Source organism: Rhea americana, unplaced genomic scaffold (genome assembly GCF_003343005.1).
Source record: "Rhea americana isolate MKP2758 unplaced genomic scaffold, rheAme1 scaffold_214, whole genome shotgun sequence".
NCBI lineage: Eukaryota > Metazoa > Chordata > Aves > Rheiformes > Rheidae > Rhea > Rhea americana.
Window position 1 is genome coordinate 1,156,684 of NW_028186299.1, and position 23,410 is coordinate 1,180,093.

General features: G+C 39.1%; 1 protein-coding gene across 1 annotated transcript; it reads right to left on the reverse strand.

Annotated features, from left to right (window-relative positions):
* Window positions 1-1,314: 1,314 nt before the first annotated feature.
* On the reverse strand, window positions 1,315-21,430 carry ALX1 (ALX homeobox 1). The gene is made up of 4 exons (XM_085304958.1): window positions 20,977-21,430; window positions 18,432-18,736; window positions 14,637-14,765; window positions 1,315-1,966 (listed from the first exon to the last, which is right to left on the reverse strand). Exons 1-4 carry the CDS (start codon window positions 21,206-21,208, stop codon window positions 1,646-1,648), a joined length of 987 nt encoding a protein of 328 aa, XP_085161084.1. The 5' UTR covers window positions 21,209-21,430; the 3' UTR covers window positions 1,315-1,645.
* Between the last annotated feature and the right edge of the window lie 1,980 nt (window positions 21,431-23,410).

The window sequence follows — 23,410 nt, forward strand, 5'->3', positions numbered from 1 at the left end:
GCCGAGTGAGTCTGGGGGTTCCTGTGAGTTTGCTTTTATGAGCACTGGTAGTTCGGTGTTGCTGTGATGAAATGTGCTTCCCCGATCTTCCCTTCTCCCCTCACCCACTCTCCACTTCTGAGTAGCGGCCAGAGAGAAAAGCAAGGAGCAGGGGGTGCCCAGAGAGTTGTATCCTGTTCCAGTCACAGCCATGCAAGTCCTTCTTTATTTCAATTAATTTACTTTGCCTTTATGAACCTGGGAGACTGACTGTTGCTTTCAAAGAGGCTGACATTTCACTCATCTGAAGGAGCTTGGAATGTGACAGGGGAAAGGGAGGAGAAGTAAATCAAAGCAGATAGCAATTCTCCAGATGTAAAGTATTTTTCTTCCCCTCTATTTTTTTTTTCTACTAGAAATGTCAGAAAGTCTGCTGACATTTTAATTCCTTTGTGATAGGCTGGGAGATGAGAGCCAAATCCTGCTGCCACTTCAGTCGAAAGGGTTTTTCCTATGGACTTTAAAGGGAGCAAAGCTGTCTTACATTCTGAAAAAAAAATACATAAAAAAACAAGTAAAAGTATCAACAAATTGTAACTCAAACTAAGTGAAATGTACCTTTATAACATCTTGAGATCAGTTACAGACTGAAACTGGCAAGCCTTGTTGGACAAAGTCTTTTCTTTTCTCTTCTCAATTTGACCRTAGCGTAACAAAAGACAATTAGCTAGAGTGACTCTGGATTAGAAGTAAGACTTTGCTGTTGTTATTGGGATTTTTTTCTAAATCTAGATTCTGCTGAAAGTGTTCCAGTACTTTTCCATGCTCTCTGCTAATCACCTAAGCTTCAGATTACTCTATTTGCTACCTTAAAGATTTCATTTAAACATTGGATGATTTAAATAATCTGTGCATTTCTTTGAAAGCCCTACTAAACACTGTAATCCTGCTTCCAGTGACATTTTTGGCAAAAATATCTTTAACTTGAATAGGAATACACTCAGGTCCATAAAACAAAGGACTGTCTCCCTCGCCCATTACRTTTGCTGTGGATTGATACAAGTCCAATAAGCTTAACACAGATGTAGCAGAACAGAAGAGCTGGCTCGGAGCAACAGCACAGTGCTGAGAGAGTTAGGGCTACAAGTTCTGTCTGCAGCATGAATGGTCATATATTTTTCTCTCTGCACAGCGTACTTGGAGATTTACCTCATGGTTTTAGTATAACAAATTTGTTTTTCTCTACAGAGTTCCTCTTTTACAAGTATCTGCTTGTAAAGCATTAATTTTGCAGGCAGGATTTTTAAAAACCAATAGAGTAGACATATTTGCTTAATAGTTTTATTCTTTTTTGCAGGTTCTATAATCATATGTCATCAATCRGTACAACAAAACATGTTTCTATATAAAAACCAAAACAAAGAGGGCTTGTTGAGCTTGATGCATGGTAAATCTATTCGGTTTATTCTTAAGTTTTATTGTTAAATATTATATCGCATTTGTTTAAGCAGACTTTGTGTATACAGTGATTTCTAGCATTTCACACAGCAGCTTATTGTTGTGTCCTTTAAATATGGGAAATAAAAATGTTTTCGGTTTGCTATTAAAAAAAAAAAAAAAGAAGAAGAAGAAGAAGAAGAAGAAATAAAGAAAGGTTATTGCTATATTACATGGCCCAGGAAATATTGGCAGCATGCTCTTTGGCCTTCATCCGTAGAACCGCAATGCTGGAGGACCTTCTTTCAAATTCCGGCTTGGTTTCAAAAGCGTGTCCATTGGTTGCCCCGGAAAGTAAAGAGTCAGTGAAAAAATTGTTGAGGGGCACATGGCTGAACTGATTCTGGTGGTTTGAAAAGCCTGTGTAGCCGGAATCTGTCCGCGGTGAGTGGGAATAAGGTGTCATACAGGAGGACGTATCTCGGGGTAGCATGCAGGAAGTAACCACAGAGCCGCTAGCCGCATTCCCTGCCCACAGATTGTTCTGAATCTGGAATATATAAAATGAATAAGATTAAATTTAGATATTTCATCCCTTGTTTTCTGCATTATTTGCTTTGCTTCACTTAGCATATCCATAATTAGTTCTGCTCTGTAACAAGTACTTAACTAGTTCTCTGCAATCATATTAGAAAATACCATGAAGATACTACATGAGCCAAAATACTGGATCACATGCCAGGGAGCTACAGTGTTACACGACTCAAAATGTTAGCTCATATGCCTTGGAGCTATGGCTGTTAAATCATATTCTCTTCAAATCTTCCAATCACTCTGTGATTTTGCCCTGGGTATTTAACAGCATGCCTGTCAGTCCAGCTAGTTGAAGGCTTCCAGTGGAAGCCCACGATGGGCCTCAAAGGAAAGATTATACAATACCATGTCATTATAAATCTTCTCCTACTCAGAAATTTGTCTCAATATAATAGAAAATGCTGTAAAAAAGTGAACCAAACAAAGTAAGGTTTCTCAAACTACCAAACCCAACAAATAATTAAAAAGAACAAATCTTGAATAGCCCTATATAGTTATTTTAAAACAAACAAATCCATAAAATACAAGCATGATTCATAGTACATTTAATAATTCTTCCTAAAGTTGTTCCACAGATGGTTTTAAGATGAAAATCCTTTTCATGATGTTGTTATACAAAATTATTCTTGAGGGTATTTCTTTCTCAGCTCTCAGCCTTAACTGTGCAGCCCTGGAAAACATTGCATGACAGTACAGGAGACAAATTTTGTGGTTACCAGCAATGTCTGCTGAAGATCTGGAGTAACCACGTATGCAAGCTTTCATGTGTAATGCCTTCTATACTTGGCAGCCACTTAAAGCTTAATTTTGAGCCTCAGGCCTTCTCCGGTCACCTATATATACCTGCTGTTTATGGATAGCTATTTCTCTCATATTTATTATTTGATCAACGGACAGAAGGATTTTCAAGGCCTAGCACAAGTCAGCCCCTGCCATTATTCCTGACTGTACATTCTTTCATTCATCCTCTGATCCCTTTGCTGTAACCAAACTTCAYATTCAGCCCTTCTCTGTTTTAAACTCTCCACTTATATCCCCCTGTCATAGCCATATGGATATACTCTGGCCTCCTCCTTCATCATTTCTCTCTTACGCCTACCATTCTTATATATAGCTTTATAGTTCTTCTCTGCCTTTACTTACATCTCTTTCCTGAATGTTGATTAAAAAAAGATCTAGAAACTGTAGTAGAGAAGAGAATGTGATGATATAGGACATGTGTAGCCCTCATTCACAGTGGAAAACTTAGCCAACAACTCTGTTGTTTTCTATTTCTTCTACTTTGCTAAACTTGCCTTCTTCCTAAGAATCTGTTGTCTGTTCAGTATATCATTGCTCTGATGCACTGGGATTGAGCCCACATGTCTTTGTTTCTCCTCTGCTATATGTTGGAGTGACTGCAATTACTCTTTGGTTAGCATTGTAAAGTGAGTTCCCACTTCAAACTTAATTTTGTCTTCCCATTCCAAGTCCGTAGATAAAGGAATTTTGGCTTCAAGATATGTAGGTTATCTCTGTGGCTGAGTGATTCTTTTTTTCTGCCAAATTTGAGGTCAGTGGAAGTAATGAATTATGCCAGTCACACACACACACACACACACGCACACACGCACGCGCGCACACACACACAGTGAAAAAAAATGTTTCTAATGCTGTTGTTATTTTTTTTCCCATTGTCCTATTACTTTGCAAGAACTCATACCCCCTAAACCACTGACAAACAGAAGACATAAATTATGGTTCACTGAACTCATCTAGCTGAGATCTAGTGCAGATATAGAGGATGAGATAATTAGACTCTTATTTTAAAAGTTAATATTTTGAACAGTTACGTGACCGTGGGTCATTAGGAGCTGACAAACTAATTTGGGCTCTTTGGCAATTCCAGCATTAGAAAAGAATGACTTTGGGTCAATGTTCCAGCTTGGTTTCCTGTAAAAGGCTGGGGAACAGTCAGAGTAGCAACACGTCTCCCCAAATTCTTACTCTTCTTAGTCTCCTTGTTCACACAGTCATGCATACACGTACTTAGACACCCACTCACATGAATGCAGCCTGCCTCTCTCCACACAGGCATACACACTGCTGTTTGAGCACACCTCAAGTATCTGCTCCTGCATATCCTAGGTGGTCTGCTTAGAGGTAGTGGAGTGAATAATGTGCCTGGGGGAGGAGATCAAGGATATTTCCTCCTTCTTGTGGGCCTCCTGAGATCTACAGGAGGAAAGAAACCCTAGTGAAAGATTCAGACCTTTTTTCAGTCCCCATCCTTACCTCCTCCCTTCAATGGTTTTTAGTTTGAAAATATTCTCAAACATGAAGTTTATGAGAGACCCTCCACAGCCTGACATGATCCTCAGCTGCCTTATTACTCCTTAACTGACCTACCTGAGCCTGTTCTGACTTGTAATCAGACAAGTTGTTCTTGATCCTCAGAGAACTGGTGACTGGTTTGGAGATTAAAGRGCATGCCATGGCTGGATCTATTTGAACCATTGCCTTGGTTACATGCATGCAACAAATTTCTGTAACAGAGAATCTATTTAGGATTCTCTGAAGATTTCCAAAGAGAACAATACTTCTCTTATGGCTCAAGGTTCAGGGATCTCTGACTATCCTATTGCCTGGAAGGTTTCTCATATCCTAATATAAAGACATACMGACTACAGTAAAAAGGGAACAAGGGACCCTGAAAAGATTAGAAAGTAGGGAAGAAGCATATATGGCAGCTGGAGAGTTATACAGTAATACTCATAAGGCTTGCTGCCTTCTCAAAGTTATGCAGATTTAGAGCTACATAGGATGTGATTAAGGTACAGAGAAGAGTGGTTAAGAAAACTGCAACTAAAAAAACTAAAAAATTGAGAAGATGTCTTCACTTTGCTTGAAAACCTACACTGCACACATTCTGTTTAAGCCATGAAGTGGGAAAACCAGAAACCCAGTCATCCACATGAAAACTTTTGCCTTTGTTTTGTTCAGGAACGCTAGAATCCTTTATTTGTACTTTATTATATTTCATGCTTACTTACACATTTCTTGCAGCAGCAGTGACAGATTAAGCAACTTGGTTACTTACACATTTCTGTCAGTAGCAGTGACAGACTAAGCAACTGTTTGGGTTTTCTTTCCCTTTCTTCCCATAAAACAAGTTGTCCATTCATATTCCCATACTGTTCCACTTCATCTGTGCTGATACCAGTGTTTACTGAATTGGAACAGAGATCTGATATAGTTAAAAAAAATACAGTAAAAATGATACTGTTATTTTATACCTGAATAAAGCTCGGTGATTGGGTTCACTGTACAGTGCCATAAATAGTATCAGCATGGCTGAGGGAAGAGAGTGGGAATGGGAGTCAGAGGTGGGGAGGATGGGATGCTGAATGAGCCACCCCAGCTGCCAAAAAATGGCCAAGTAACCATACTGCCATACTGCTCTTTGCAAAAACCTTGCCTGTRCCAGCAACAATCCAGTTGTCATTAAATACAGAAGTTGTGGGCCAGGCCATCAGCTGACAGAAAGTGGTTTAAGCTTACCTGAAGTGTCTGCCAGATTACTCAAGGTGAGAGCATGTCCTGTTATGCTCACAATAGCTACTAAGAAATCCTTTCGTATAAATACTGTGTGGTTTCTATTTTTCACACGTAGAACAAACATAGTGTCCTTTAAAAATGTAAAATATGGACTCCTTAAAGCCCTTAAAAGGGGAGTGACCAAGAAATACAAACTTAAAAAGCTTTCCTAGTACTGAATTTCTAAATTTAATCGATTGTAAAGGTGGTAGCAATTTCAATTGCACATGCACACACACACACACACACACACACACACACATACACACACACACACAAAATCCCTCTTTTTTTTTTGATGGTATTTTGGGGCCGAATGGTTAGTCTCAAAACTTTCACGACAGAATTAATTTGCCCAGATGGGGTCTAATGCATTTATGCAGCTCTAATACATGAGCTAATTCTGAAGGAGCTCACCACTCCTAGAGCTCACTTATATGAGACAGAGTCGCATTTGTCCGACCTCCTCAGATTGCTTTTTAAGACACCCTATGCCAAATACTGCAATTGCCCAGGCTGCACAGATATAATTACTAGAAGAATTTTCCTCAAAATCTGTCTAAATGGGAACACACACAACTTATGCCTTTAATACGGTCTTGATGGACAGACTTCAAAAGGTTCAGAAGCTCAATTTGAAAGTGCCCAATAATGTATGCGGTTTGGAGGTATCATAAAATCTGCCTTTCCTTCCAGATTTCTATTAGTTTGGTCTGTAGCAAACTATAAATTTAGCACCACCGGTTTTCCTGATATTTTTATCCTAGATGAGCTTCTTTCAATTTAACTTCTGTGATATTGCACAGGTGTAAATGAGAGCAGAATTCATCCACAAACCCTAAAATATACCTGTGTTTTATCAAAGAAATATGTGAACAAACTATCAATTCTTAAAGCTTTCAAGTGGTGCCCAATGTTCCGTCATCAGAGGAAGGAATCTAAATTAGCAAACTGTTCAGAAATGCCATGAGAAGCTAAAAAAGCTTTGAATGTTCTTTCATAAGACAGTTACACTGCTCAAAAGTATGATTATTATCCAATTTCTATTCTTTAACTACTATACATGAACATCACCCTGCCTTCATTTTAGTTGGCTGAATCCCTTCACTCTTGATATATTTTCGGTTTTTAGGGAGGAGTTACAACATAAACGCCTCAGTGAAATTTAGGTGCAAAAGATATTCGTGTATTAAAAATAAGTTCAGTAAAGTTTTACAATAAGTTAAAATTATCAGACCTTCTTCTGGTATGCTGGAAGGAAAAGAGACATTATGTACATGAATTTAAAGAAAATATTTTTCCTCTTAACTCTTGTGTGATCCATGAGCTATATAAAAGGCAATTCAGAGACTGTGAATGAAGCTATACATACAGCACATCTCTGGTTTCTGTTAACATCACAAACAACTTGAGCTTTGCTCTTGTGGTTACCATGAAATTACCAGAGCCCTTCAATATATTTACCTACTGTATGTTTTATACACACACACACACACACACAACCCAATAGAAAAAAAAAAAAAAAAAGTGGGATTTCATGGCTGTGAGAAGAACATAACTGGAGAGCTATGGTTGTTAACATTAGTATGATGTCACATCCTAAAATATAACCTTCTGCTTGACATTACAGAGGAAAATTAGCTGAGGTAACAGGTCATCCCATTTGGTTTCATTGCTTTTCATTTTAGTTTCAAGCTCCTGGAGTTTCAATCTTCTTGCACGACACAAACTCAAATCTGCAATTTTTCTGAGAGTTTAGTTATCACTTACCAACCTTCGGTTCTTCCACTGCCAAATTGCTGATCTTTTTTTTTTTTTTTTTCCCTCTTCTGCTATTTTAGTCTCCTGTCTATTCAGATTGAAGTCTCTTTGCAGTAAACACACATAAGCACACATATTTTCTATTTGAGTGGATGTGTGGTTTAATCCTCATGAAAAAAAAATGCCAACCCCTGTTATGATCTCTAGATATGAGCTAAAAAATAATAAGAATAAAATAATTTGATACTAAACCTTGGCTCTGTTCTCAGAATGATGCTGGGCATTGCAAGGGAGACCTCAAAAAGACTAGACTGCTAGTTTTTTGCCATTCCTTTCCTTGTCCCCCATGAAGAAACATCTTTGCACTGCCAGAAAATGCAGACATCCTGGGCTTGCCCAAGGAGGTAGTTTAGTCGAGTTAAATACAACAGCTCTTAAACTACTCTAAACTACTGGTTTGCAATTCATAATCTAATGGCTGTTCCTGGTCCATCAGGAAAAGTCATCTGGTCTTGTCACAGTCTTTTTCTGGGGGCCTATCAGGAACAGATAAAGAATAGGCAGAGGTTTGCCATTGCATACTGAGTACATAGAATCATAGATCTATAGAAAAAATGACATTGAAGAGGACCTCTGGGGTCATGAATCCAAACCCTTCTCACAGCTAACTTTGCATTTAAATCAAGTTACTCAAGCCATGATCAGTCAAGTTTGGAGTATCTCCAGGTACAGAGGAGATTCCACAACTTCTCTGAACAACCTATTCCAATGTTCTACCACACTCATTGTACCTTTTTGCTTATATTGAGACAGTATATAATGAGCTTCATTTGTGATCATTACTATACTGTAGGAACAGCAAGTCCAGCACTGGGCCTAGTGAACATGCAAAGATCATCTATACTGTTAGGCACGTCATGTACAGATACCTATGACAGAGCTGCAGCACACCATTCTCAGATAACCCTCTAAAATGCAAACTGACCCTTAGTAGCCAGAGGCTTATTTCATACCTTGGAAAATGTTATTAAAAAATAAATTCCTGTCTTCAAATAGTTCATTAGCCTCAGTAAAGCCACTCAGAGTTCAAGGAACCCATGTTTCACAAAAATAGTGTAACAAGCAAAATGTTGAGACTCTGAGGAGGACCACATGCAGTGATGACTGAGAACCAAGAAAAAATAAAAGCACAGTGCACAAACTATTTTGTGTAGAACAGGCACCACCCAAAAAGATTAGAAGAAGTGTTACTCTTGTTGGCAGATCAGTCACAGCAGTGCAACAGTCAGCACATATGGGGCAAGCAACACACTATCCAGGTGGTGGTCCAGCCTGACTTCCATGATCTCACAGCTAGACAGCATGAATATATGATAAAACTTCTTTGAAGCTAGCTCAGATATGTCTACCACATCTACTCCTACTTAATCAGTGTGTCCATAGCCTTAGTGAACTATTGTGATTAACTGTCATTTATACATCTATTACAGTTAAAAGAATTTTTAACTCATATAACATGTGGTGTCTAATACATGCCATATGAAAGATTTAATTGGAGCATGTAACTTTGATTATTGCTAATGAGAATTACCCATATGTACTAAGGTTAGAGCTGAAATGTAATGATGTTCCAAGGGTTTAGTATATAACACATGGATATTGATACCACTTCTACACTCTTTGGTTGCCAAAATAGATCATGTGATGCCATGTTGTTCAATATACTTAATTTGATTTATCAGTCTGGCAGATGGAATGTACGTTAGCCTCTTCCTACTTCTGTTTTTGAGAGATTTCAATATTTTTCTCTCTCTGCACTCCCTTCCTGCATCATTCTGGTTCCCCGTATCTTTAAAATTCTTTTATCTCCTCTTGATATTTCCACCTACAGTAGGCTGGATTTTCCATGAAAAAGATTACATTCAATCTTGTCCAACTCTTGCCTTCATTTGCAAGTAAACATGAGAACATGAGTAAACAAAAAATAAATTCCCCAAACTGCAAATTGTGCATGTGATAGTAGAAGGGAGAATAGAACAGTGTGAGAGTATAAATCACTTGGAAGAACTTACAAGAACAACGACAGCTAGTGAAACAAGCAAGAACTTTGCAAGAACAAACAAGGCAGAAAAAGATGCAAGTGGAGGTGTGAAAAGAGATTCCTTGAGGGAAAACTGTTGCTCCTTATGTCTGCTTTTAAAGGATACAATTCAATGCAAGTGTTTATTTATGTGCTGATGTGCTTACATTTGTGAAGATAACATCTATAAACTAAATTTATCTTATACAGGGAAAGCTGCAGTTCTACATTCTATTAATAATGTAAGCTCCTGATCAAATTTCCCTCTTTTGTGTGTAAATAAGGAGGAGATGGGGGGGGAAGTTTATCTTTTTTTTTTCTTTTCTTTATCTTAAGACTATACATTAAGTGTGATAAAGTCAAAGTCAAATACTCTTTGCAACATTAGCCTTCTCACAATGCAGAGGACATGATTTCAGTTTCACAGAAGTAATCATATGGACACCAATAAGGTAAGAGAACAGCAAGGCTAAGCAATCATTTTATTCTTCCTTTCCTACACACGATATATAAATTCACCTATGGTAACAGCAGGTGTCTGCAGTTGAACAGACTATGGAGAGTGATAGACACTTTTGAAGGTCATTTTACTTTTTTTATATCCACTCTAGGAAGAAAAAAAAAAACGTTAATAAGATCTTCACTGACTTTAAAGGGAGCCTGTATCTAGCATTAAAGTCTATTTGATTAAATTTCCAACAAACAGGGGCCTAATCTGGACACCAACTGTCCCCCCTGAAGTGTGGATCTTGAACGTCCTCTATCCCAGCACCCTAACAGCAGCCCGGATATCCCAAGAGATCTTAACCAGCGCTAAACACTATATTTAGGTGAGTGAAACAGTCTCCAGCATTTACCTCGGTGAACTGAAGTCAGTGTTTCCATGGGGTGAATCTGCACTCGTTTTCTCCCTATTAGGATGCTGCCTCTTAACTTTCACACCATCAGCAGAATATTGCTCGTTAATGAGGTGCAAAGTGCTTGGGATAAGAGTTTTATCCAGTGAATTGCTGCTGGCTGCACTTGAAAATGACTTAGAGCCTAAGTGTTGCATCAGCAAGAGAAAGTCTGAAGCATGAGTACTGAAATTAAGGACGCTGAAACATGTCAATAAAATTAAATTTAAAAAAAAAGAATATATATAAAATTTATCCAGAGAGGTCTGTTTTTCAGTATAATGTTGACAAAAGTTAAATATTTCATCTAACTGAAAACCTGCTAATTTTGTGGTATTTTTAATGTTAAAAACATCTAGTTTGGAAATTTTCAACTGATTCTAGTTTTTGCCTCTTGTCAATTTGATTTAATTTTAGTTTTCATACTGTGGTTTTGCCAACAGTAGGTTCAGAAAGCCTAGAAAAAACATGTAAACAACAAATGAGTTTCCCAAAATATTATACTAACTGTCCTTCCCTGCAATCCAGGTGTTGTCAGTATAACTAACAGGAGAGCTATTTTTTGCACAGCAGCCAGCACCTATAGTCAACCTACTGCAAAAATAATTTAGGTTAGAATGAATTAAGCATGGCACTCTATCATGGGCTGTAAAAAAAATTTTTTTTTGATTGTTACTATTCTGAAGATTATAACGTGTAATTTAATAGCAAAATCAGGCTGGATAATAGAAAATTCAGAGTCAGCCTTCCATGTGAAATAATTTGAAAAGATCGTTTCCGCACAGGAATATCTTTCAGGTTTATAGAGTCACACAATGCATAAAGACATCATATTCTTAATTTCTACTTGAAGAAGAGAGCTGGTAAAGAAATTAAGCAGAAGTCTCCACACTCTCCGTTGGCTGTAAAAGAGTCTGATCTTTCTACTGGAATGTGGGAGGCTATCTGTTTTGGGGAACAAATCCATAGTGAGGCTCAAAGCAGAAAACTTCAGACTGGAAAAAATATAATGCAGAAATTTACATTTTTTTTCCTTACTCCTTCTACCACACAGAAGTGAATATTTCAGATTGATTTTATCCTTGTTGAACATCATCCTGTATTTTTCACCAGCAGCAGAAAGTCTGTTTTCCTTCATGTTAACAAAGGCTTCATGATCTAGCTCTAATGACCTGTGTTCCTCAATCCCCAAGAAAACCTAGTTTCTTGAAAGTATGGCAAAACCTGTCTAATTTTGAGGGATGTCAATGTCACAATAAAAGTTCTTGCATGTACAGAAAATCCTAAATGGATCTTTGGTTTACTTCATGGCATTAACTTTTCCACATGTGAGACTTCTCAGAGTAGTAAAATAATGGAGTTGTTCTGGGAAGTCAATCTATAATAGTACTAAGACCAAATATCCAGACTATGGTTATAAATATCTATTTCTGCCTTCTCTGTAGGATGGTTTCATGAATTTATAGGCAARTCATGCATTGTATGTTTACTTTCTGTGACTCAGCCACCTATAAATGGAGATTTAGGTTAACAGTTTGTATGTGGGTGGTCATTGTGTTTTAAATGTGGATTTTCATTGTCTCAAGCATTCTGCCTGTGAATAAGCTAGATATATGGTACATATAYAGTTTTACTGAAGGTGAGGATTTAAGAATGTGAAAGACATTATCATGAGATTAGCAAGAATGTCAACTTACACTGAATCTTCTGTGAAATTGTCTGGATACATACTCATACTGTAGGATATTGTAAAGTAACCTTCTCCTTCTTCACTGAGGAATAAGATATCTTCTTTTCATCACGTAGCCAAACTAGCAAGAATTCATCCAAAACAGCTAATGTAAAGTGGGCTCAGAGCTTAGTTTAGCTCCTTGATCCTGTTCATGAAGTTCTATTACGGAATAAATTAGATAAACCACTCTTAAAACTAAGAGTGCTCACATGTGACCCTAATTATGGAGTTCAATCATAAGGTTRGAAGGGACCTCTGGAGATCATCTAGTCCATCCGTCAGCATAGCCCCATACGAAGGGTGAACCCACGACCTTGGCATTAGCAGCACCACGCTCTAATCAACTGAGCTAAACCTGCCCCCAATTTCTTATGTAGGTTACCAGAGGCTATTTATGTATGTGTGCGCCTGTCTGTTTATCTGAAATTTGTAGGGCTATGATTCTGGGYGAGTACTACATGTTTACTTGTTTATGAATGAGTACATTTTTATACTCCTATACATTTCAGAGATGCTTTATTTAAGATTATGCTAGCACTATTTCCACTTAAACTTTCTAGTTATAGAAATTTATAAATCAATAATAAAAAGTTTTACCAGGCTGAAACTTAGGCATGATATCAGGCTTGGAAAAACACTTTTTACCAAGTTCATAAAAAATAAATGAGATGAATTCACTCATCTTTTTTAACAATTTGAAAATACAGAATAGATATTTCATTGATTTTAGAATTCTGTCAGTAGTATTCTCCTATAACTCAAAAGCATTTCATTCTTACAAACATTAATTTTATCACAACCATTTTAAATACCTACCAACAACTTACATTACTCCATCATCTTATATTAGCAAAGCTTCCGACAACTGGAAAAGATTGTAGATTAAGTCTTACTTAAAATACCTGAGCTTAGAGGCAGCTAATTTACTGTAGAAAACTGAGTCAGGCATAAAAAACCCAAAGCCTAAGTCAAGTGTTCACCTATCATGATACTACAGAGAAGTCAGAGAGGCCTTCAAAAGATACTTGGACTCCTTGAGTGAAATGAATGGGTGCACCTACATCTCTGAAAATCTGCTTAGCAGTGCTTAAGTTTTTTGCAGCAAACACATTCCTTACCTAGGTCTCAGACAAGAATTTTGTCCTCCTTCACAATACTATACACTACATTTTATCCAATGGTTTCTAATGTAATTTGGGCTAATACCCTGTTGTGTGACAAAATACTAAGGGGTAGAAAGCTAGGTGCYCGTAGAGTTGAAATAACTCTCCCTGAGTTATGAGCTGGTAGAATAAAAGAATCTCCAGTTCAGAAGCTATTCTAAGAAAAATTTAACCTCCTGAGAGGTAAGTCACTTTAAATTGRGTACAGGGCCAAGAAACGTAGGTTTGAGGCCTCTGGTCCAAAGCTAATCACATTCAGACAACACTGAGTATAAGCAAAGTAAGGCCAGGTAGATGTATGAGGCAACAATTCTTATAAAGATGACAATGTTACTAAGTCTGGCAGAGACATTGCTACCTGATCAATTAGAAGAGCAGTGAGACACCAGAGTTTGAAGGACTTTACAGCAGGGATCCATAATAGATGTTTGCTTCTTTTGTTTTTATTTTGTTTATATGGTGAAAACAATGGGAAGTAAGAGACTTGAAGAGAAAAACCTACAAAAATAAAAGTATTAAATGCACTAAAATAGGCAGGCAGGAAAAAAAATGACAGAGAGTGAGGCAAGAAGGAAACAGATTTGAGGATAGACACAGAAATTAAGATCTTATTACATGGTAATACCTTACTATGCAACAAGGGAGGAATAACAGAGAAAAAGAAATGAAACAACCCAGTATCATCCAAGAGAGCTTTGTTTTATCTCTGCATCTCTCACACAGCCATACAGATTCAGTCCTGATTGTACATGGCCATAAAGTGTCTTCATGACAGTAGAAGACTTGCTGAATTCAATAGTCTGTCCAGATCCCTAAAGGAATGTGCATGTTTAACAGTTGGGACTTCAGAAGCAAGTTGCCTAGAGATCACGTAGTTTATGACTCATCCTACCAAAACATACAAAACCAAAGTGGTCAAGACAGTTGTGCTTGTGAATGTATATGTACCAGAAATTAAATCCTGACCCTATTGTAGTGAAAATGGCAATATTCCTGTCACTCTCAATGGGTCTAGCCTTCATCCAAAATGTGTATGTTGACCCATAAGTGATTGAAATCCCCACATAATTTTACATGCAGGAAAATATAAGCCGCCTAGCCATATCAACAATTACTTGGGTTCATATGCCATAAGTTGGCATATGACAGTTCACCTGTCATAAATTATGTAAAACTCTACAGCTCATAAGATCATTCTTTAAAGAAATACTCGTACTCTGACAGTTCGTTATTCATGTTAGATGTCAGAGCTGTTGTTCACAATAGCAGCTCCTGTGGCAGCGGTGTTTTTCACATTTATAAAGAGCACGAAAAGCTAAACACAGTAAAGTCTTCATGCGTCTCCTGTGTAGGTATACGCCTGAGGGTGGAAGAGAAGATAAAGCAAGAAGCAAAGTGCTACTTGGTCTTTACCATACCTGAGGGTAGCTGTCAGTCCTTGGAAGAACAGATATATCATAGGTAGCGGCGAAATGGCTCTTAGCTTGCTGGATCTGACCATAACGTTCTCTTTTCCTCCATTTTGCTCTTCTGTTCTGGAACCAAACCTACAGTAAACACAGAAATAACTGTGAAGATAAGCTCATTTGCTTATTGTCTGAAGTGTCTTAGCAAAAAGCCAAGAGACTTTGGGTAGTAGCTTTCAAAACATCTCTGTATCTAGGAAAGAGAAGCCTTCTTCTGAAAATGAACAAYTTGCACTCTCTGTCAAGTGTAAAACTACTCAATATGAGATCTACTTAAGTTATTTCCTGGCTATTTTAAAAGTATGTATCTTTTCCTTTTCAATGTCTCAAAAACAAGCTGAGGATGCTGGTGCAAGCCACCCCAGCTGTCAAGAAGTGCTAATTTTGAGAGAGCTGAACTCTTGAGAGGAAGATCTCCAAGCAGCAGCAAGTCACCCTGTAAAGAAACTTTCTCCTTAAGTTCTCTTGACCACTGACTTGATATGGCAGCCTTTGTTCTGTTTTCTAGAGAGATACATAATCTTCATGAAGTACCATAGAAAGAAGGCAAGAAAAGCTGAATGGCAGGACAATAGTCTGTGTTCAAAAAAAGGCTTCAACAAGGCAAGTTCACAGATAACAATGATGTAAAATAATAAATAATTATGCAATTGCAAACAATTTAAAGCTCTGGTGACATTTTTCATAATTTTTGTTAGGAAATATGTTTCTGCTGGTAGAAGACTAAAAAATAGTATTTTATACTTACATGCTGAAACAATTTGGATTTAGATCTGAAACAATGTCATGCTGGTTAGCTAAAAGCTTCCTATATGTTTCAATAGCCTTTGGATTCATCCCGTATCTTGAGCATCATGTGTTATCTCAAAGCCTATCACACGCACAGTTCTTGCTGCAGCTGATACCTAACTGTGTCTTGTGGTCATCAAAAACATTCTCCTCTTTCCAGCAGTTTACTTTGGAGGAACTCAGGATAAAAATTGACTTAAAAGAATTATTCTGATGAATTAAAAAGATTATTAAGTAAAGTGACTGTTCCCTTACATTATATTATCCAATTAAGTCTTTATCATTTGGCTAAAAACAAATTTATACCCACTTTTTAAAAACAAACCATATCACTAAGAGCATCATTTTTTTTATTATTATTTGAACAATGGTATTGATTAGTATTCCTACTAAATGGGTCATGAACTCATTTAGATAGACATGGTATATAAATAGAGCTATTTTTGATAGATACTGCTCATAAATTACATTTTGAGGGATACCTGATAGTGAAATATTTAAAATAAAACTATTTGTTTTATAATGCAGTTTTTGCCCTAATCTCTGGAGAGCTTAATTCTCCTTTGATGCTGTTTAAGAAAAAAGGGCATAGTTTTGTTCATTTTAATTCCTAAGGACTTGTTGTAAATTTAGTATGTGCAACTTTTAAAAATATACTCAGCAATCAAAGCACAGCCAATGCATACAACTGCTGAGTATATATTGTTAGGAACCTTGTTGATAAATTTGTATTATTATGCCTGAGGCTCAGCAAAAAGAAAGAAAAAAAAATTCTCCTGTCTCCGCAGGAGACATCAAGAACACACTACGGGAATTTAGTAATGAGGCTCTTTCATTGAAAAAAGACCTTGACAATCTCTTTAAAATGGGTGCCAATTACTACACTGACATGTAGCAGGAAAGAGAACAACTTAGATAAATTAGGTTCAGGTTGGYGCTCTCTGCGTGTATGCAGGACAAAAATTAAATTGGATGTTGATGAAATGGCGGTGAAGGGAAATGTGGGTAAGCTATCCAGCTGATCACTCTGCTAAATTAAATCAAACAATTTGCTTGAGTTTATGGTAACTAAAGGGGTAAAAAAGTACACATTTTTTCCTTTTGACAATCCCCCAAAATGTTTCTGTTTACATCACTTTACTAGAGACTGACTCTTGGCAGAGATAAAGTAACCATTTGCCTCCACAAAGCAATGCAAAAATCTGCTGCTTGTTATCCTTGAATTGCCAGATGCTTGCCTCTAATGATGTAAGGGCTTCTAAATTGCTTAATCTTGTGATGGAATACTGTTGCTACTCTGGATTAAAACGATCACCGTTTCCTTTAATATTGGGCTTCTCAGAAATGCGGAAGATCTGTTGTTTCTTGAGCAAAGGTGAAGCGTATATAAATAAAATACGAATTTATATATTCTGTGAAAGTCTAGTGAATACACACACAAGTTTTCACATTTGTTCTCTTAATTTTAATAATTTTACCATACAAAGCTTCTGTAACTATGAAAAAAAGTCATTTGGTTGATTTTAACCCCTCTATTGTGGCTATTAATTTATTAATGGAGTAGTTCTCACAGGTCCAGAATTATGCAATTGGAAAAACAGTGGTTTAACATTGCACCTTTTTGTTTTCTAAGTCAGAGTATATCCTAATGAATAGAAGTCATATTTTGAAAGATCTCTCAAATTCTGAAGATTCCTCAGAACCTGAAGAGTTAAAAGCCACTGAACTAAATTACTTTAACATCACTGACGTTGTATCAATGTAGCTGATGGAAGCATTTGGACTCTATTTTCAGATGACAACAGTGAATATGCCATCTGGTTGAATAGACATGAAAAGAACATTTATTTACAAAATTAATTAGCTRAGTTAGTTTCTGAAAGTGATCTTGGCTTAATTTCAGTTGTATGCATGTGCACTGATGTCTATTTCTTTATATACATGTGTGAGTATGTGTTTAATTACAAGTTGTGAAGTTGTTATCATATTCAAGTCGCTAAATTAAAAAAATTAATCCCAGTCTGTAAGAAACTACATGACTGCTAGTCCTAAATTGAAATGATGAGTATTACCAGAATGGGGGAGATCCTAAAAATAGGACAAACTTGCAAAATGCAGCTCACACCCATTTCTGCAGGAAGATCTCTTAAGGGGGAAAGAACTGTTTCCTGTGTATTTAGTTTCTTTTCTCACCATTGCACAGTCAAAGCCATAAATACTGTTGAGATTACTATACATGCACATACTGAATAAATCAATTTTGTGTATAGTTAAGATACTCAAATACAGCACAAAGCGATCAATACTATGTATGTTTCATTCAAAAATTAAAAATAGCAGTATGAATTGGTTATGCAAGCTTAAAAACAAGCAAATGTACTTTCCCATTTTGCAAGTATTAAGCTCATTCCATTCTACAGAAATGAAAGGACTAAGTTCCCAACACAAACACATGCACACGTACACTCATGTGTGTATATTTACACGTGTCTATATATGCAATTTTACTGTATACTCTTTGGATAGAAATAAGGAATTTGATTATTTTTTAGTTTGTACTTTTCATTTCATAACAGAGAATCCTCTCCGGTTGAATTCTGCGTCGTCATCAGTCTGAACTACAACATCTCCTTTTAATAGGATCTTTTCACATTAACACTTTAAGTATTCATTGACTGGATTTCTAACTATAAAACAGGGCAAACAGAGATCAAGACTACTTCTATTTTGATATCATTTCTCATAATTTAAACAAATTTTGAGAACAGTAACGCAAGTTATTTTAAAAGTAACTGTTTATTTTATCACTATATCATAGCAGCTCATATCTATAAAGAAATAAAGTAAAACAGGCTAATTGCTATAGCTTTACAGGCCTTCATACGATCCCCGAGAGAGCCATTGATCAATCCCTACAATGCATAACTTGCCACGGAAATGCTGAGGTTTGGTTCCTACCTGGACTCTGGCCTCAGTGAGCTCTGTTCTCAGAGCTAGCTGTTCTCTTACATAGACATCGGGGTAATGAGTTTTCTGGAAAACTTTCTCCAGTTCCTCCAGCTGCAAACTGGTGAAAGTCGTTCTGTGCCTCCTCTTCTTACTGCTGGAGACGTTGCTGTCACACTTATCACTGAGTTCATCCAGGTCACCCTTCTCCTGCATCCCTTTCACAGGAGACATCCTGAGATTGCTGCAATTGTCCATGGGCCTGTTCAGCTCTGTATGAAGAGGCTGTCCTTCCACTTTAGTAATTCCATAGTTCACTGTACATGGGATGGGGGGAGGGAAATAACTGGTTAAACAGGAGTTTTAGACACAAGGGTTCATATAAAACAGTTCCATAAGGAACCGAGTTTATGTAATTACTTATTTCTATATGAGAACATGGAAAAGGAATCAGTAAAGTTAATCACAATTAAGACAAAAATATTAAGTCACACAGAATTTTAACTGAGAATTGTTTTAAAAGTATCATCTAATTTTTATTGGTGCAAGGAGGCATATAGAAATTCTTTCATTCTGCAACAAGAATAGATAATCAGCTATGAAATCAGCTGCAACTGGAGTTGCCCAGATAAAGAATCTTAGCCCAAAACAGATTTGCATATAAAGTGTGGCATAAAGCTATTGACGAATGTCCCCTAAATTCGGAAGCAGATAAGCGAAACCCACTCCATTTCTATGAAAACAACTATAAAATAAACTAAATAGGTGTAAACTGGCAAATCAAGAAGCAAATGAAACTGAAAATTAACCTCACTTTACGAACTCAATAGGATCTACATACTTCCTCTTGGATTTATAAAGTGGAATTGTTTTCAATTAAGTTTGTTATGGTTACAAAATACAGAGAGTTTCTGCAAAATGTTAAGTAGTTAAAAGAGATTATTTCATATACTTTCTATCAGGATTGCAGGAACTGTTTGTCTTTAGGTAAAATCTGAGTAGTGATAAAAAATAGTCCTCTGTAACTTCTTAATAAGAAATGAAAACATTTTATATTTTTCTATTTTTTACATATCTCACATTACTTAAAAATATACAATAYATTATAAGATTCGAAATGATTTTTTTGCTTGCTCAAAGACAGGTAAAAAATGTTAAAACATTACTACCCTACAGAGATGACATGTAACGTACAACAAGAAGCTTGGTTTGGAATTTTTTCACATTCTCAATAATTTCTTTTCTTTCCGTCCGAGGTGATTTTAACTAAACACAGTTTTAAATACTTACCGTCCATATATAGATAGGAAATGCCTCAAAGCCCCAAGGCACACATTAAAAGAGCTAATTAACCAAAACTTCAATCTATAAATCAAATTTTCTAAAGTTTGTTTCTAAAATGCGTTTGCAGAAGTCTGTCTTTATTTCTTATAAWCTGTCTCGTACAAAAAGAATATTTTCAAGAAATGCTTCAAGACCTATGCGAAGGCAAAAAACTGTAAGATATCGTTAGTCTCTGTATTGCAACTGATTTTAACAGTCCGAGCCTCTACTAGACAAGATATTCTACATTAAGTTTCATAAGCACTGAACCATTATCCTGCTGAAATAATGGGCAAAATTATAAGCTGTTTATAAAACAGAATGTTCCACCTTCTCGTTTTCCAAGCAGCTAGAAATATATATTTAACAAAGCGATTTGAATTACCTGGGTTGTTTTTCTAATCTATATTAGGAATCATGCGGTTTGCGTGCTATGTGTTATTTAGTGAGACAGCGGAGAAGCGCTCTCGGTGCAAACCTTGCTTCAGTGCGTGAAAACACGACCGAATAACAGTCTATTTTCATCTTTAACAGCACCTAGCAGACTGACAAGGGCTGCGTTCACATCCCGCTGCAACCCGCGGCTGCATTCTTCTAAAATTTTAGAGGATGGGGTGGGGGGGAAGATAATAATAATTAAAAAGGAAAAAGAAAAAGAAATCGCCGCCGCTGCGGCGAGGAAGGCGCCCGCACGGGCGCGGCGGCCCCGCACCGGGGGCCGGCGGAGAGGCGCGGAGGCACCGCGGCGCGGAGGCCGGGGAAGCTGCTCCGCCGCTGCGGGGCCCTTCGCTGCGCCGCCGCCGCCCCCGGCGCTGTCGGCGCCCCCGGGGCCCCGGTGGCGGCGAGGCCGGCGGGGCCGGCGCTGCTCGGCGCTGCTCCCTCCGCGCCGGCAGCGCTCACCGATACGCGGAGCAGGCGGGGGCTGCGGTTTTGCTGGGGTGGGTAGAAAGGGCAGCAGCCGACGGGACAGCGCCAAAAGGAAAAAAAAAGAAAATCACTTCAAAGTGGGCCTTTTCCCCCTTAAGTTTTTATTATCAGCTTTAGGTTTTGTTTTGTTTTTATTATTATTATTGTTTTTTTTTTTTTTTTTTTACCTGACAGCACCTCGAATCCCAGCCCCCAAAGGCTGGAGGCTCCTTCGGTCTCCCCGGGCAGGATGAGCCCTGGCCTCCCCAGGACGCCTCGGGGAAGGGCAAAGCACGAGAGTGTGAATAAGCCTAGGATGGCGACTCACCGTTATTGTCCTGGCAGGGTGAGGTCCTCTCCAGCCTCACATGATGCTCAGCCCTTTGCAGTGGGTTGAAGGCCTGCACGCATTTGCTGCCTGACGTTTTGCTGTAAAAGGACTCATTGTCCAAAGTTTCCATAACGTGCTCCAAAGTGCCTCCTGCTCCCATGTAAAAGTCACTGTTCTTGCTCGGCTGGCTCTTCAGGGCAAACTTCTCGCTCAGAAAATCCATAATCATCTAAGGCTGCTTGAGAGCCTCTTCCCTAGACAGAGGCTGGACTGTGAGCCGGGGAGGGAGGGAGAGTGGGTGAGTGGATGGAAGGGAAGGAAGGAGGGAGGGAGGGAAAGACCTTCAGCGCTCAGGGAGCTGCTTTGCCTCTGAGCCTTTGATTTGTCTTGTCTTGAAAGGGGAACCCGAAGTTGCTTTTATATCTTGAAACTCAGCAGGGCTCCTAGTGCAACCTCCCCTTTCTAATGAATATGAAAATAGGCAAGCAGTGTAACTCCACCCCAGGTCCCCCAAGACCTAATCCCAACACAGGAGGGAGTTCCAGGCCCATTTTAGACAGACAGATCCCTTCCAGACAAACAGACACACAAGCCAGTGGGGAGGGTGAGAAGAGAAAAAAAAAAAAGGGGGGGGGGGGAGGATGCGCAAAGAGGACATTTCCCCTCCACAACAGATTCACGTTTCTCCGAGCATCTTGGAAGGCCAGTGACCCCCCCATTCCCAGCTCCCAGCTTCCCAAGAGTTTTAGAGCAAGGTAACTTCAGGACCAAACTCCCTCAAGAGAAGGGTCCTCTTTAACCAGTCTGAATGATAACTTGGCAGCTGCAGTCCTGTTCTCTGAGGCTGTAATACTGAGATTTAGTGTTYATTCTTTATTAAAAACTTAAAGAGAGAAAGAAATATTATCGGGTATTGTTCGTGTTGTGGGAATGGAAAAATGAGGGACTTATAAACAAACAAAGAAACAAACAAAAATCTGTTACGTCAGAAATTGGCCCAAGAGAGAATTTGACTGCTATCAAATAGACCTCCAATGTGCCTCTGTGTGTGTGTGTGTGTGTGTAAAACAGCTAAAACAAGTTTGTTATCTTAAATCTCCTAGAACCTCAACCTCTATGGAGTTGGAAAAAAAAGGGGGGGGGGGTACACTTTCTAAATGGAAATATCAGAACACAAGAACACAATCTGAGGTGAGGTAATAACATGAAGAAGAAATGAGGCATGTATGTGTGTATTACTATGGATATTGAAAAAGCAAATGGTTTTCACCCAAAGTATGTGAACTTTGAAGCAATGAACCTTTTGTGCACATAGACAGGATTTAAAATGCAGACCAGAGAGATATGACCTTAGGAGAATGTTTAGAAAAGGCCCAAAGAAAACAGTTGCTCCTTGCTTCCTATAGAAGGAAGATAGCTGACATGATCGTCAAAGTAAAGACAAGCTTGCAGCCGCTTCAGATGAGAATTTCAGTGATGTGGGCCCGAGCCTGTCTGTCTTATTAAGACTATTTTAAATGCTTGTGTAGTGGGACTTCTCCCCCCACACACATCCCCCAATTTCTTTGGGAGAAGGAGGARGTAGAAGCGAAGCTTTAACCTTTTAGCGGCATAGGTGTGGGAATGGCCAGCCAGGGCCGCCGAGACTTCTCCCGTGAGCGCAGCCGAAGGTGAAGAGCAGCGGGCTCGGCCGCGGCGCGTGTCCCGGGGAGCGTGTGGCCAGCCCCAGCGGGCTCTGGCCGGGCGTTGCGCGGCAGAAGGGGCAGCCCAGCGAGCGCTGCTTGCTTCAGCCATCGCCTCTCGCTGCGCGCACCCTGCCCTTCCCCGCGCCCCTGCGGACCCGCGCGTATCGCTCCCCTCCTGGGGGACGCGTTACCTGCGCGCCGCGCCGCGGCCGCCCGCCGCGGGGGCCCTCCTCGGAGCCCCTCGTTTATCCAGGTTTTCTTGAAGAAGAAGCGCATTTTCCCCCTCGCACCTTTTGGGGCGACGCCTGCTCCGGACCCCGGGGGAAGGGATCCTCTCCCTTCCCCCCACCGCAGCCGCCGCATCTCCGAGCGCCGGGGTTTCGGCAGCTGGTTTATAACTATGCCTTAAAAGCACTGAATGCCTTGAGGGAGGGAGGGGAAAAAGAAGAAGAAGAAAAAAAAMACCYCTCTCGGTGTCTTTTAAATGAAAGACACATGCAACGCTGTTGCAGCCTGCAATCTCCTTTTATCCCAATAAATGTCCCTCTTTAAAGGCAGCTAGTTAAACTCCCGGGGAGCCGGGGACARGGAGCATCTCACACGCCGGTAAAAGCAGCTCGCGGCGAGCAGCGGGGTTTTGCCGCAGCGGCGGATGCCCGCGGCCCCGGGGAGTGAGGACGCCTCGCCGACGGCCGCCCCGCTCCGCGCAGCGCCGCGGCTCCGAGCGGCTCCTGCTCAGCCGGAGG